General features: G+C 26.7%; 1 protein-coding gene across 1 annotated transcript in view; it reads right to left on the reverse strand.

Moving 5' to 3' along the window:
• Positions 1-15,672, reverse strand: part of LOC145287737 (RNA 3'-terminal phosphate cyclase-like) — a 56,289-nt gene that overhangs the window by 37,816 nt on the left and 2,801 nt on the right. Inside the window, exon 2 of the mRNA XM_080135501.1 lies at positions 1,507-1,607. Within this exon, the coding sequence (XP_079991627.1) occupies positions 1,507-1,607 (101 nt within the window). The remainder of the gene's footprint in view (positions 1-1,506; positions 1,608-15,672) is intronic.

Raw genomic sequence — 15,672 nt, forward strand, 5'->3', positions numbered from 1 at the left:
TGGACGTGTTTTATTTATTTATTTTTATTATTTTTAAAAACAGTAATCTACGGACACATATATTCAAATGCTGTTTCAAACACATATAGATATATATATATAGTAATTTATAAAATATATATGGCGATTAAGCTACACTGAATATTCTGTGTTTCATCCAAGTATAGGATTCGTCAGGCTTATGCCTTAATCGCCATATATATTTTATAAATTACTAACTAGCTCTACCTACGTATTGAGCACTTTTGAAGTAAATACTTAAAGTTTATGCATAAATCTATACTTTTGTATATTAAATTTATGTGAATAAATGAAATAGTTATATATATATATATATATATATATATATATATGAGCAAACAGTTAATAAAACATGTTAAAAAACACTTTTAAAATGAGTTAAAAACATATTTGATCTGACAAGGAAACACTAGATAAGTGAATAGTCCTTAATCCGCGGGGTTTCGAAGAAATACTTTCCTTCTCACAAGAGGTAGGAATTAGCAAAATGCGGGATCGGATTTTGCATGCAAAATAATTTGATGAAATAACAAGAAAGTCATAGATCTTCCTTGAAAAACAAAAAAAGTTAAGCAGAGGGAATATGGTGAAGAAAAAGGTGATTACACATGAATGGATAGTCTGGTGGAAGATAAATAATCCAGTGACGGTAAAATCCAAATATATAACTTCAAGAAAGTTAAAAGAATATATATATAATTTGTATATATATTGCTATACCAAGTAATGGCAATATTCGAAAACGAATATGCTGCCATTATATATATATATATATATATATATATATATATATATGAGGGAGAGAGTGTGTAGTATAATAATTCTCTAAGTTTCAAATATCATATTTTCTCAGTTGGTTATTTATTACTTTTCAAAAGTCATCCATTACAATAATGTTTCGTATTGTGACTAACAAGTCTGCCAAATTATGTTATTGTTGCATATTTAGTTATATATTTATCAGATGTTTATCTTAAAAAATTTATGAAAACACCATTTTGGACAACTTACATGGATTATGTAACCAACATGCTCTGCCGTTCCTTCTTGAATAGGGAAAATTAAGGCCATGGCATTTCGAAGCTAAATGCTTTTCGTCAGAAGAGGAGAAGGACCAGAATTATACAAAATAGCTTTTTTTTTTAAATTTCCCCTTAACATTTCTTTATTGTTCTGACAATACAATAGGGTTATATATATCTTTCATTTAATGTTGAATATCGAATGCACCAATTTCATACAAATCAGAAATATTTCAATTTTCAAAGAGGGGAACACCCATTTTATCAATCCTTACACCTGTGTAAAATACTTGGATGGTCTTGAAATTTTGGTGAATTTTTGTTTTTTTTTGATACACATGATTTAAATTTTATGCAAATATAAATATTTCAATCTCATTCACTACATCAAAAAATAATTCAAAGAAAAAAAAAAATGTTGCTTTCTTAAATTCTCATCAAAAGAAAATCTTGATTTGTTTACCTGAGTCCAGAATTACTTCGGCCTGCACGAATATTCCAAACTCTAACAGGACATTGCAATAAACAACTGAACGCTATAGCATTGCGAAGGATCTGTCCGCCCTAAAAGAAGAAGAAAAAAAAAAACAATTTTGAACACGATAAAAACATTCAGAAAAAAAGCTAGGTGCTTCTATATTATAATAATAAAAAAGAACATTCAATTTCAAGTAAAACAAACGGTGCATACATAATTGTCATGTCGCAAATAGTAACATATCCAAAAATTACAAAAAACGATCAGGTAGAAAATTTATTCATGAAAAAAAAAACATTTGCAAAATCTACCAATTTGAATTGTAGACTTAACAAGGGAACTTTTTAATTTCTCGGAATTTCAAAAAGTTTGGAAAACATTAAAAAAAAAAAGAAAAGTTATTTTTTTTTTAAATTCACAAATTATGTATATATGTTATGTTTATTTTCTGAATAAAACCTTTACGCTACAAATTGTTTCAATTGAGTTACTTCCCCTTTTGTTTATATCACGTGACCCAATATGTCCGATCTAGCACGTAACTTTATGAAACTGCTTTTAACCTTATAAAACCTGTTTTTCATGAATAATTATTTTTCTACCTGATAGTTTTTTTTTTTTGGATATGGTTACTATTTGGGATTTTACAATTACGTAGGTACCATTTGTTTTACTTGAAATTCAATATTTTTTCGTTATTATAATATAGAAGCACTAAAGACTATTCTCGTTAATAACATGAAAAGTTTATGTGAAATTATAATTATTGTACACTAGCAGGGAGACTCGACATTGCCCAGAATTGAATGAAGATTAACAAATGTTCCACACTGCCAATACTTTTATTGTCACCAAAATCAGTGAAATCGATTGATTGCCTGTTCTAGTCGGTACACTGAGAATAAGCTTCACATGCCTCGCTGCAGTGACTTAGTCCACCACACATTGCAGTCTATATTGCACTGTAGAGAACCTACAGTTGATTTTATAAAATTATTTTTATAATGGATCGAATTAAAGTTAAGTATCATAGTTGAATTCTGTTCTAAACAGAAGCATTCATTTTGAATGCGCTCCTGTCTTATAAAAGACATTTTATATGATTTTATATGCTGAGCTATTTCGCTTGCGTGATGATAAAAATTCTCAAATGTACTTGTGACGTTAGGCTTTATAAGTGTATTGACTTTGGTCAAAATCGGACTTCCTGTTTTAATAAGAAATATTAAGATTTCCTTAATCCGTGGAGTTTCAAAGAAATGTGTTCTTCTCAGCAAATGAATATTAGTGAAGTTATGAATTTGCTGGTATTGGCATAAATTGACACTGCATTATATGAAAATTAGTCATAAATGCAAAAAAAAAAAAAAAAAGTGCAAAGAGTTCATGAAATAAGAAAAAGAAATAAAATAATGAAAAAAGTGATTTAAAAATTAAAGATTAAAATCAAAACGAAAGGATATAAAGTGGTTAAGTATTTCAAAGATGAAATGATCAGAAGAGTTAATGTTCTCATGAGAAGTCGGATAATGTTCACAAATAAATCCAAATATGTAGAAAGATCCCGTTCGCAAGCCGTCAAAGAAGATTATTTCAAATTGTTAATGTTTATTCAATTAGGGATTGTGCAACTGACATAACAAATGCTTCCATGACCAGTTAAAAATTTAATAATGCCGGAAAACTTGGTTTCAAAAGTACAAAAGAAAAAAAAAAATTTAACACGGAAGTTAAAATATATAAAAAAAAAAGAAAAAAAAAAAATTAACACGGAAGTTAAAATATATAAAAAGAAAAAAAAAATTTAACACGGAAGTTAAAATATATAAAAAAAAAAAAAAAAATTTAACACGGAAGTTAAAATATATATATATAAAAAAAAAAAATTTAACACGGAAGTTAAAATATATATAAAAAAAAAAAAAAAATTTAACACGGAAGTTAAAATATATAAAAAAAAAATTTAACACGGAAGTTAAAATAAATATATATAAAAAAAAAAAAAAAATTTAACACGGAAGTTAAAATATATATATAAAAAAAAAAAAAATTTAACACGGAAATCAAAATATATAAAAAGAAATTTAACACGGAAGTTAAAATATATAAAAAAAAAAGAAAAAGAAAAATTTAACACGGAAGTTAAAATATATAAAAAAAAAGAAAAAAAAATTTAACACGGAAGTTAAAATATATAAAAAAAAGAAAAAAAAAATTTAACACGGAAGTTAAAATATATAAAAAGAAATTTAACACGGAAGTTAAAATATATAAAAAAAAAAGAAAAAGAAAAATTTAACACGGAAGTTAAAATATATAAAAAAAAAAGAAAAAAAAAATTTAACACGGAAGTTAAAATATATAAAAAAAAAAAAAAAATTTAACACGGAAGTTAAAATATATATATATAAAAAAAAAATTTAACACGGAAGTTAAAATATATATAAAAAAAAAAAAAAATTTAACACGGAAGTTAAAATATATAAAAAAAAAATTTAACACGGAAGTTAAAATAAATATATATAAAAAAAAAAAAAAAAAAATTTAACACGGAAGTTAAAATATATATATAAAAAAAAAAAAAATTTAACACGGAAATCAAAATATATAAAAAGAAATTTAACACGGAAGTTAAAATATATAAAAAAAAAAGAAAAAGAAAAATTTAACACGGAAGTTAAAATATATAAAATAAAGAAAAAAAAATTTAACACGGAAGTTAAAATATATAAAAAAAGAAAAAAAAAATTTAACACGGAAGTTAAAATATATAAAAAGAAATTTAACACGGAAGTTAAAATATATAAAAAAAAAAGAAAAAGAAAAATTTAACACGGAAGTTAAAATATATAAAAAAAAAAGAAAAAAAAAATTTAACACGGAAGTTAAAATATATAAAAAAAAAAAAAAAAAAATTTAACACGGAAGTTAAAATATATATATATAAAAAAAAAATTTAACACGGAAGTTAAAATATATATATAAAAAAAAAAAAAATTTAACACGGAAGTTAAAATATATAAAAAAAAAATTTAACACGGAAGTTAAAATAAATATATATAAAAAAAAAAAAAATTTAACACGGAAATCAAAATATATAAAAAGAAATTTAACACGGAAGTTAAAATATATAAAAAAAAAAGAAAAAGAAAAATTTAACACGGAAGTTAAAATATATAAAAAAAAAGAAAAAAAAATTTAACACGGAAGTTAAAATATATAAAAAAAAGAAAAAAAAAATTTAACACGGAAGTTAAAATATATAAAAAGAAATTTAACACGGAAGTTAAAATATATAAAAAAAAAAGAAAAAGAAAAATTTAACACGGAAGTTAAAATATATAAAAAAAAAAGAAAAAAAAAATTTAACACGGAAGTTAAAATATATAAAAAAAAAAAGCAAAAGAAATTTAACACGGAAGTTAAAATATAAAAAAAAAAAAAAAAATTTAACACGGAAGTTAAAATATATAAAAAAAAGAAAAAAAAAATTTAACATGGAAGTTAAAATATATAAAAAAAAAAAAAAAATTTAACACGGAAATTAAAATATATAAAAAAAAAAAAAATTTAACACGGAAGTTAAAATATATAAAAAAAAAAATTTAACATGGAAATCAAAATATATAAAAAAAAAGAGAAAAAAAATTTAACACGGAAGTTAAAATATATATAAAAAAAAAAAAAGAAATTTAACACGGAAGTTAAAATATATAAAAAAAAGAAAAAAAAATTTAACACGGAAGTTAAAATATATAAAAAAAAGAAAAAAAAATTTAACACGGAAGTTAAAATATATAAAAAAAAGAGAAAAAAAATTTAACACGGAAGTTAAAATATAAAAAAAAAGAAAAAAAAATTTAACACGGAAGTTAAAATATATAAAAAAAAAAAAAAAAATTTAACACAGAAGTTAAAATATATTAAAAAAAAAAAAGAAAAACAAAATTTAACACGGAAATTTATATAAAAAAAAAAAAAAAAAAAAAAAAAAAAAATTTAACACGGAAGTTAAAATATATATAAAAAAAAAAAAAATTTAACACGGAAATTAAAATATATAAAAAAAAAGAAAAAAAAATTTAACACGGAAGTTAAAATATATAAAAAAAAAAAAAAATTTTAACACGGAAATTAAAATATAAAAAAAAAAAAAAAAAAAATTTAACACGGAAGTTAAAATATAAAAAAAAAAAAATTTAACACGGAAGTTAAAATATATTAAAAAAAAAAAATTTAACACGGAAGTTAAAATATATAAAAAAAAAAAAAAAAAAAAATTTAACACGGAAGTTAAAATATATAAAAAAAAAAGAAAAAAAAAATTTAACACGGAAGTTTAAATATATAAAAAAAAAGAAAAAAAAAATTTAACACGGAAGTTTAAATATATAAAAAAAAAAAAATTTAACACGGAAGTTATAATATATAAAAAAAAAAAAAGAAAAAAAAATTTAACACGGAAGTTAAAATATATAAAAAAAAAGAAAAAGAAAAATTTAACACGGAAGTTAAAATATATAAAAAAAAAAAGAAAAAAAAAAATTTAACACGGAAGTTAAAATATATAAAAAAAAAAGAAAAAAAAAAAAGAAAAAAAAAAAAGGGTTATGATTGTGGCCTCGACAGATTGTATCTGAAATAATCATGTTATGTGTCAAAATGCGCACATCTGAACAGATGCGTAGACATAACGGATGTGAGCTAGACAACAGGTGTGATTTATGAATAGACAGAATAAAAGTGATTGAAAAATATTGGTGCTAATGTAGACATAAGCTTAAAAGCAATACTAGTACTACTAGTAATAATAATATTAACAATAATAATGTTATGAAATTAAATGAAAATAATAAAGATAACTGCAATGATAATAATAACACAGAAATAAATTAGTGATAATAAAAAGAAAATAATAATACTAATGAACATAATAATAATTTTAACATATAAGCTAAAAGCAATTATAATAAAAATATAGTAGTTATAAAATAATTTGAAATAAATCATAGGATTTGAAAAAATGGAAATCTAAAAATTTAATTTAAGGTTACAATTAAATATACAAATATTAAATAAAAGTTCAGTTTAAATTCTGCAGGTGGACGAGTTTAACAGACAGATTTTCACGTTCGAAATGATACGCGTGAAGAAGGTCGGAGGTTAAATCAGACGAAATATGAAAATTAGAACCAATATGAGAATAATAATCTGAATAACAGAAATTATCAATCTTTATAAAAAAAAAATCCATTAACCAAACAAAAAAAAGGGTTCTAATGCACTTACTGATCCGCACTATTTTTTAAATCGTATTTCCAAGTTTAATTAAAGTTTTATGATATGTTTTTTATTCAATTGTAAAGTTGAAATACAGAATAGGTACAAAATATCCTCCCCATGTTAAGAATGGCTTTTAAAATAATAACGTTATTATTTCAGCACGGATCAATAAGTGCATGAGTACCCGAAAAAGAGCGCACATTTAGAATTACACTTATTTTTAAAAAAAATAAAAAAGAGAAAAATCTGTGCTTGTTTGGAAAGAGTTGACAAATCTTTTTTCTTTTTTTTTTTTTAACATGTGGGTTTTAAAACAAAAGCAACACTATTTACTTAATTGTCATGTCGTGTGAGAAATTCTGCAGAAATAAGCAGGCTCCTCATTGGTTGGTTTGACTGCCCACGATTTTATTTGGACCTATCAGATTGATTGTTGTTACTAACTGCCGAGTCATATTTTTGGCGCTATTTTTATGTTTCAGGTCGCCTCAGTTTTCACAAAGACAACAGGTCGAATGGACATAAGAAAACTTACTCAAGCCATGTAGCCTCAAAACCCCTTTGTCTCACTGAGACGTATTAATGCCTTAACATGGAGTGAAATGTTATCATCATTTGCAAACACCAATGCCATCACGTTGGGTGAAATATTATATTTTTCACACACCGTTGTGCTCTACGATGGATTGACTTTCTTTATTACTTGTATAATGTCTCTGATTTTAAAATCTACATTTTGACCTGCCCTTAGCCCACCATTCGGACAGTTATTTACATTGAACTCCATGATGACTACCGGACTCACCAGCATCCTTGGAAGGCATCACTTAACTCATCGACTTGTTGCAACTATTCTTCAAACAGCGTGGAGTCTTGAATCCTGCAAATGCGAAGATAAAACATGAACTAATACCCTTTCCGGGTGTTCCCAGCTCTGTTTCGGCAGAAAACTAAAGATGGCACATCTTTTGTAATTTGGATTGTTTTACTTTAATAAAATTTACGTTGAAGTTTAAAAGTGAGCCTGTTGTGATTTCTGTTTGTTTTCTTTCACTCTGCCAAGGGCAAAACCGCAGTCGAAAATAATAATATATTCAATACTACGAAAATTCATTGAGTAGAAAATTATTTATACTTATAAATAATTGGGATAAACTGCAATTGCTCTACATGTGAACACCTTGAAGATTGTGCATACAGGGGACATACTTATCTCCTTTTTCGGCACTTTCATGGCGGACTTTTTGGTGCTTATGTACTTATCTTACCGTGCTATTTTTTAAATAGTATTTTAAGCTAAATCCAAGTTTTACAATATCTTTTTTTATTATTAAATTGTAAAGTGGAAGTACAGAATAGTTAAAAAAAACAAAAAACACTCCTTTTCCCATGTTAAGAATGGCTTTCAAAATAACATTATTATAGCAGTCAGCACGGTAACATAAGTGCATAAGTACTGACTTTTAAGGCAATAGCGAGTGATTGACTTTTTTTTTTTAATGAAAACACAATAGCAGTTGTTGTACACGATGGATTTCGTAATTTTTGGACATATTAATATAGGTACCTTCAAACTTGTGTACTATGTCATCAGTTCACGTGTTTATTGCAATTTCTATGGAAGAGCATTAGCACTATAAAATTTATTTGCAAGTAACATTATTTTACTATCGGATTTTCAAATGTACATTTATATTATATTGATTTAGAAAAAATTGATAATTGAATATTTATGTATTTATTAATCGTATATTTTTTCCTATACAATAAATAAATGTATTCTGTCATATAAAAAAATGTAACTTATTTATAATAGTTTTTCTTTAACATTTTCATTTAAACTGTATTAAAAACGAATGAGACATTTTTTCATATGTCCAACTAAAACTGGGAATCCAGGTTTTACCGATGCATAACTTGACGGAATGGTTTCGATTCATCTAAACAAAATAAAAAAGTTAATATAAATATTTGGCTGCATTCTTATCCGAATTTACAATAAATGTGTTATCATAGTTTAATAATTAATAAAAATATTTATAATATGATATGATAAAATTATTATAATAGCTTAATAATAAAAATATTTATAATATAATAAATTATTATAATAGCTTAATAATAAAAATATTTATAATATAATAAAATTATAATAATAGTTTAATAAAAAAAATATTTATAATATATAATATAATAAAATTATTATAATAGTTTAATATTAAAAATATTTATAATATAATAAAATTATTATAATAGCTTAATAATAAAAATATTTATAATATAATAAAATTATTATAATAGTTTAATAATAAAAATATTTATAATATATGATATAATAAAATTATTATAATAGCTTAATAATAAAAATATTTATAATATAATAAAATTATTATAATAGCTTAATAATAAAAATATTTATAATATAATAAATTATTATAATAGCTTAATAATATAAATATTTATAATATAATAAAATTATTATAATAGTTTAATAATAAAAATATTTATAATAAAATTATTATAATAGCTTAATAATAAAAATATTTATAATATATGACAAAGAAATTATTATAATAGCTTAATAATAAAAATATTTATAATAAAATTATTATAATAGCTTAATAATAAAAATATTTATAATATGATATGATATGATAAAATTATTATAATAGTTTAATAATAAAAATATTTATAATAAAATTATTATAATAGTTTAATAATAAAAATATTTATAATAAAATTATTATAATAGCTTAATAATAAAAATATTTATAATATGATATGATATAATAAAATTATTATAATAGTTTAATAATAAAAATATTTATAATATAATAAAATTATTATAATAGTTTAATAATAAAAATATTTATATGATATGATATAATAAAATTATAATAGTTTAATAATAAAAATATTTATAATATGATATAATAAAATTATTATAATAGTTTAATAATAAAAATATTTATAATATAATATGATATAATAAAATTATAATAGTTTAATAATAAAAATATTTATAATATAATATAAGATGATATGATATAATAAAATTATTATAATAGTTTAATAATAAAAATATTTATAATATAATATGATATGATAAAATTATTATAATAGCTTAATAATAAAAATATTTATAATATGATATGATATAATAAAATTATTACAATAGCTTAATAATAAAAATATTTATAATATAATATGATATGATAAAATTATTATAATAGTTTAATAATAAAAATATTTATAATATAATAAAACTATTATAATAGTTTAATAATAAAAATATTTATAATATAATAAAATTATTATAATAGTTTAATAATAAAAATATTTATAATATAATATGATATAATAAAATTATAATAGTTTAATAATAAAAATATTTATAATCTCTATATAAATAAAATGAACTCATTTTTTCCCGTCTGATTTTGACATTAATAGGATTAAAAGTCAAGATATTTCATGCAAATACATTATGCACAAACGGCAGAACAATATCTGAGGTTTGTTATAGGCTTATTAGTTCTCAAATTCCTCGATAATCTTAGATTTCTATACTTTTTCTGCTGAGAAGTCACGGCCAAAATCGGTTAAGATCAATGGAAGTGGTAAAATATTTTCTCTCTTAAAAATTCCTCCTCCCCCTGCCACCACTTAACACCGTTTGGAGATCGTTCACAAGGAACAGTTGAGAAGAGAACACCGGTTTGGCTTCGTAGTTCTATCATGTTAAGTTATTTAAAATCACTAAACTAAGCTGCAGTGCTCTGTGGCGTAGTGGTTAGGTTGCTGGACAATTCACATTATATTTTCACGTTCGCGCCGACCTACCATAGTGGGTTTTTTTTTTTTTTCCTAAACAACTGGAATGGACTTTTCTTGGTGGCCGAACTGTTAACGTTGCAGATGTTTTTTTTTTTTTTTTTTTTTTTTTTCACACTTTATTTTCCTACTTTTACTCATGACTCCGGGTTTGATCCTTCCTACTTACCTACCATAACATTTTTTAAAACTCCCCCCCCGTCCCGGAAACAAACACTCGGGCAACGCCGGGTACCCCCGCTAGTATAATATAAGATGATATGATATAATAAAATTAGGTAATCTCCAAAAATACCGTTAGGGCTTACAACATGGCCGCCAGAAGAGTCACGTGATCCGGTTGATCCAAAACATGAATCACCGTATTACGAAACCGGAAAACGCAAATTTAAAGCAAACTTTGACAAACAAGCATAATAATTAAGTACAAAAACAGTTTTTCAATATCATAATAATAAATAATTTATTTAGAACGGTCATTTAATTTTTTGTTGAGAAACAATCACAGTTTGTTTGTTTTTTAAATGTTTACAAAATGTCTACGAACGTGCGTAGACATTTTGTAAACATTGTTTTTAAAAAATAAAAAATAATACTTCTATTATGTTTTAAACGACTGTAATAGTTTATTTTGGAAGTATATTTCATAAAGAAAATTGACAACCCACTTTAAAAACAGAAATTACGAGTTTTATATATTTTATTTGCAGTTTTTTGTTGGGGGTGTCAAAAATTCCGCCTAAAATTCTGATACACCTAGTCGACCACTTGTTTGTTCTGAATAAAATACTTTTTATAAACACTGTTTTAACTAAAAACAACCTAAGATTGTTTCTCAAAGTTTGCCTATTTTTATAACAACATTATATCAACAAAAAATTAAATACAAACAAATTGTGATTGTTTGTCAAAGTTTGCCTTCAAGGCTGCGTTTTCCATTTGCACGATTCATGTTTTGGATCAACCGGATCACGTGACTCTTCTGGCGGCCATGTTGTAAGCCCTAACGGTATTTTTGGAGATTACCTAAAATTATTATAATAGTTTAATAATTAATAAAAAATATTTGAAGAATATTTTCGTTTTACATCAAACAAATCGTAGATAAAAAAACAATGTTAGTATGTTCTTATATTACCGTATTTTCAAGTTACATTCAAGTTACACAATATATATTAATCATATTGTTAGGTGAAAGTACAAAATAGTTACAACACTCCCACCCCTCCCCATGTTAGGAATTGCTTTCTAAATAGTAACATTATTATTTTTGAATGGTAAAATAAGTGCATAAGTTCACAAAAAAGTAATTTCTCATATATTACGAAAAACACCTAGTCCGTGTTAATGATTTGAAGATATAAGAAAAAAGGTCGCAAAGAATTCAAAATTTATACATACAGTGAAAAAAAAATGAGATTTTATATATATACTAGCGAGAGGTACCCGGCGTTGCCCAGGTGTTTGGAGGTGTGTTGGGGGAGAGGGTTAAAAAAAAAAAAAAGTAAGTATGAGGATCGAACCCGAACTGTTGAAGCAAAGTTGTAAATTAAAGTGTGAAAAAAAAGAAAAACGTGCGACGTTAACCATTGCATCACCGCAAGATGCTAACGGAAACACGTTTTAATTTATTTAATTACTTGGATTTGGCAGGTGCACGTTTTAAGGAGTTAATGAGGTCAAGTTTGACTGCGGGATAGTATTCATTTACTGCGGAACGCTTTTTTTAATTTTTATTTTCCCAAGATGTTATAGGAAAAAGACTAACCCACATGCGGCGAGCGACAAATGGTGAATATTTATCTTCCCGAAATCGAGCAAATTAAATAGACAGGCTAGCGGCGTTGTTAACTCTGAGATATTACGATTTATATGTGATATAAAAAGTTTTAAAAAGTTGTGAACCGACCGACCGCTTCTCTGAAAAAAGCCTTTTGTAGACATACAGAAAAAGCGAACACACATACATACATTTTTGCTTTTATATTTATAGACTAGCGGGGGGTACCTGGCGTTGCCCGGGTGTTTGTAGGTGTGTGTATGGGGGGGGGGGAGGTAAATAATAACCCTGAAACGATGTTAAAAAAATCAGAAAAACCAAAACCAAAGAAAAAACAAAACAGCGAAAAAAAAAAAAACGCTGTGTGTATAGGGTGGTAAACTAAAGAATAAGCGAAGTAAAAAAAAAAAAAACGTTACCCGGGTGTTTAAAGATGTAAAAGAAAAAAAAAATAGATTGGTCGGAAGCCTTGACGCAGAGGTGAAACAAATGCCAACCACTTAACCGTCTAGGCCAGGAGTAAGAGGAATTGATTAGAATGTTAAAATAAGGCTTATAAAGTGAGTGAAAGAGGTTTGATTGACAGATAGCCGCTAAATGAGGTCATCGTGGGAGCATTATGAGATGACGTAGCAGTATTTTATTTAATGCTGGAAAGCTTTTTGGGGTTTGTTTACTTTGTTTCAATGCAGGGCAGTTTTCGCTTCCCCAAGATGATGGTGGGGGGAAACCGGCTCCCCATTTAAAGGGGATTGTCCAGAAGATCAAAGCTAATTGCTTGTGGACGCTTCCGGCGTAGTGCTAAGAACACCATGTTAGCTTTGAATTAGTTTCGCTTTTTATACAAAAAAGCCGAATCAACGTGTGAGAAGCCAAAATAGCAATAATTTTGTAAAAGTCGCTGTAAGTAAATCTAGACACTACACGCGTTGCCAAGTCCTAGATATTATTATATAGGGGGTATATAAACAGTTGTAAGCAATAGTAACACCCCCCCCGGGAGCGTGTGCGAAAGAAGCCTTTGCGAGACATACACGAAATGGTCACACACATTTTGCCTTTTATATATATACTAGCGAGGGGTACCCAGCGTTGCCCGGGTGTTTGTAGGTGTGTGTGTGAAAGAAAAAACAGGTGCCCGTGAAAAAAAAAAAACAAAGCCTTGACGATGCGCAGTTAGAAAATAGTAAAGTGTGAAAAAAAAACAGGTGCGCGTTTTTTGATTGACGTGACGGCGATAGTTATTCAGCAGTTAGGATTTTGTGCGGGCCAGTTTTTAAATAAATAAATCGGTTTGTTTGTTTTTAACTAAGTTCGGGGAAAACCAGCTCCCTGTTTATTATGGGAGTGTCTCGTCTTGAAATGAAAGCTACCGTCTGATATGACGAAGTCGACATTGAACAAACATTACTTAGCTCTCTAGAGACCAGAGTTTCGCTTTTTGTTTATACCGAAAACCGAATGTAACGCGTGCCAATGTGGGAAATGTGGAATAATTAACGTTTGAAAGTCAATAAAATTAAATAGACAGGCGAGCTCCGTGGTTAAGTGTGAGATATTACAATTTATAGATGATATAAAAGTTTTAAGAAGTTGCGAAGCGAGCGAGTGCTTCTCTGAAAGAAGCCTTTTGTGGACATCGAGGAGAAGCGTACATACATACACACATACATTTTCGCTTTTATATATATATATATATATATATATATATATATATATCGACCTACATTTATTTTTTTCAATTTTCGTAACATGAAATGGGGGGGGGGGAGTAGAACACCTAAAAAAAAATAAATCCTCTAATATATTTAACAAAACCTACTTTTAATATGTAAGTTTATTTAATAATGAATAAATATCGAAAATTTCAGGTAAATATGACCATTATTTGATTTTTGCTAGATTTTTAAAACATAGGTGTGTCAACGGCTTAAAACACGTTACTACATAGGAACGTTGTTTTAATGCGTCGATAATGTAAACACGATTCTCGTCTCGCATTTTCATTATTTTTATAAGCTGTAAAAAATTTTTTTTAAATATTAGCAGCTTATTTATTTATTTTTTTTTATTACATTTTCACCCCAAACAGGGCACATTGCCACTTTGGTGTAGGGGTTACTATCAGGGGCAACAACTACTGGGGTACCATGTTGGGATTTTGGGAATGGAATTCCAGAGTTTAGCGGTTCTGGGGAAGAAACTACTGGAGTCGAAAGATCTTTTACATCTAGGGATCTCTACTATGTGGTGGTGGGATGTAGCTGCTTGTCACGTTTGTCGAGGGTGTCTACGTCGTGGGGGCACAAGTATCTGCAGTTCGCCAGAGCATTCACCATTAAAGTACTTGTAGAACAGGCAGAGGGATGCAACATTACGTCAATGGGACAGAGGCTGAAGCTTAGATGCCAGTTCAGGACCTATCAGATTTGAACCTTGTCTAGGAGTGAGAGACTAGTAGCAGATGCACCAGCCCAAATGTGACAGCAATACTCCATACATGGGCGAATGGTGGCCTTGTAGAGGTACAGGATACTTTCGGGTGTTAGTGGTTTTCTAGCACGGTAGAGAGAGCCTACCTTCTTCGCAGCGGCCCTGGCAACGCTTTCAATGTAATTGTTCCAACTCATGTTTCCTGTGAACGTTAGGCCAAGCAGTTTGAAAGATGTACTCTGAGATAAAGAGTCACTGGCCATTGCTATTGGTGGCAGAGAAGGTTGAAGGAAACCAGTTTAGTCTTGGCAGCATTGAATGGGACCATCCATTTTTGTCCCAATTCCACTACTGATTGGAGGTCATCCTCTAGTGTTTTTGCTATTTCTTTAGATATGTGTTCATTTGTTTTCCTGTCATGTCTGTTATAGAGTGTGGTGTCATCAGCATATATACCCATCTCAGAGGCAATTTTGTTGGGGAGGTCATTAATGAATATTAGGAACAATAGAGGTCCAAGGATAGACCCCTGAGGCACTCCCGCATTTATATCATATTGTTTAGATGTACGACCGTTGAGGACAACCTGGATTTTTCTCTTATCTAAGAAGGATTTAATTATGTTAAGTATTCTACCAGTGATACCGTATGATCTAATTTTCCTGAGGAGACCCTCATGCCACACCCTGTCAAAAGCCTTAGATATATCTAGAGCTACCGCTCTCCCCTACCCCGCTTTGTCCAGTGAATGGTATATATGTTCAGAGATTACAGTGAGGATATCTGCTGTGGAACGGGCTTGTCTAAATCCATATTGTTTG

The sequence above is a fragment of the Euprymna scolopes genome, chromosome 11 (genome assembly GCF_053919585.1).
Source record: "Euprymna scolopes isolate OS-2025 chromosome 11, ASM5391958v1, whole genome shotgun sequence".
In the NCBI taxonomy this organism is placed as follows: Eukaryota; Metazoa; Mollusca; class Cephalopoda; order Sepiida; family Sepiolidae; genus Euprymna; species Euprymna scolopes.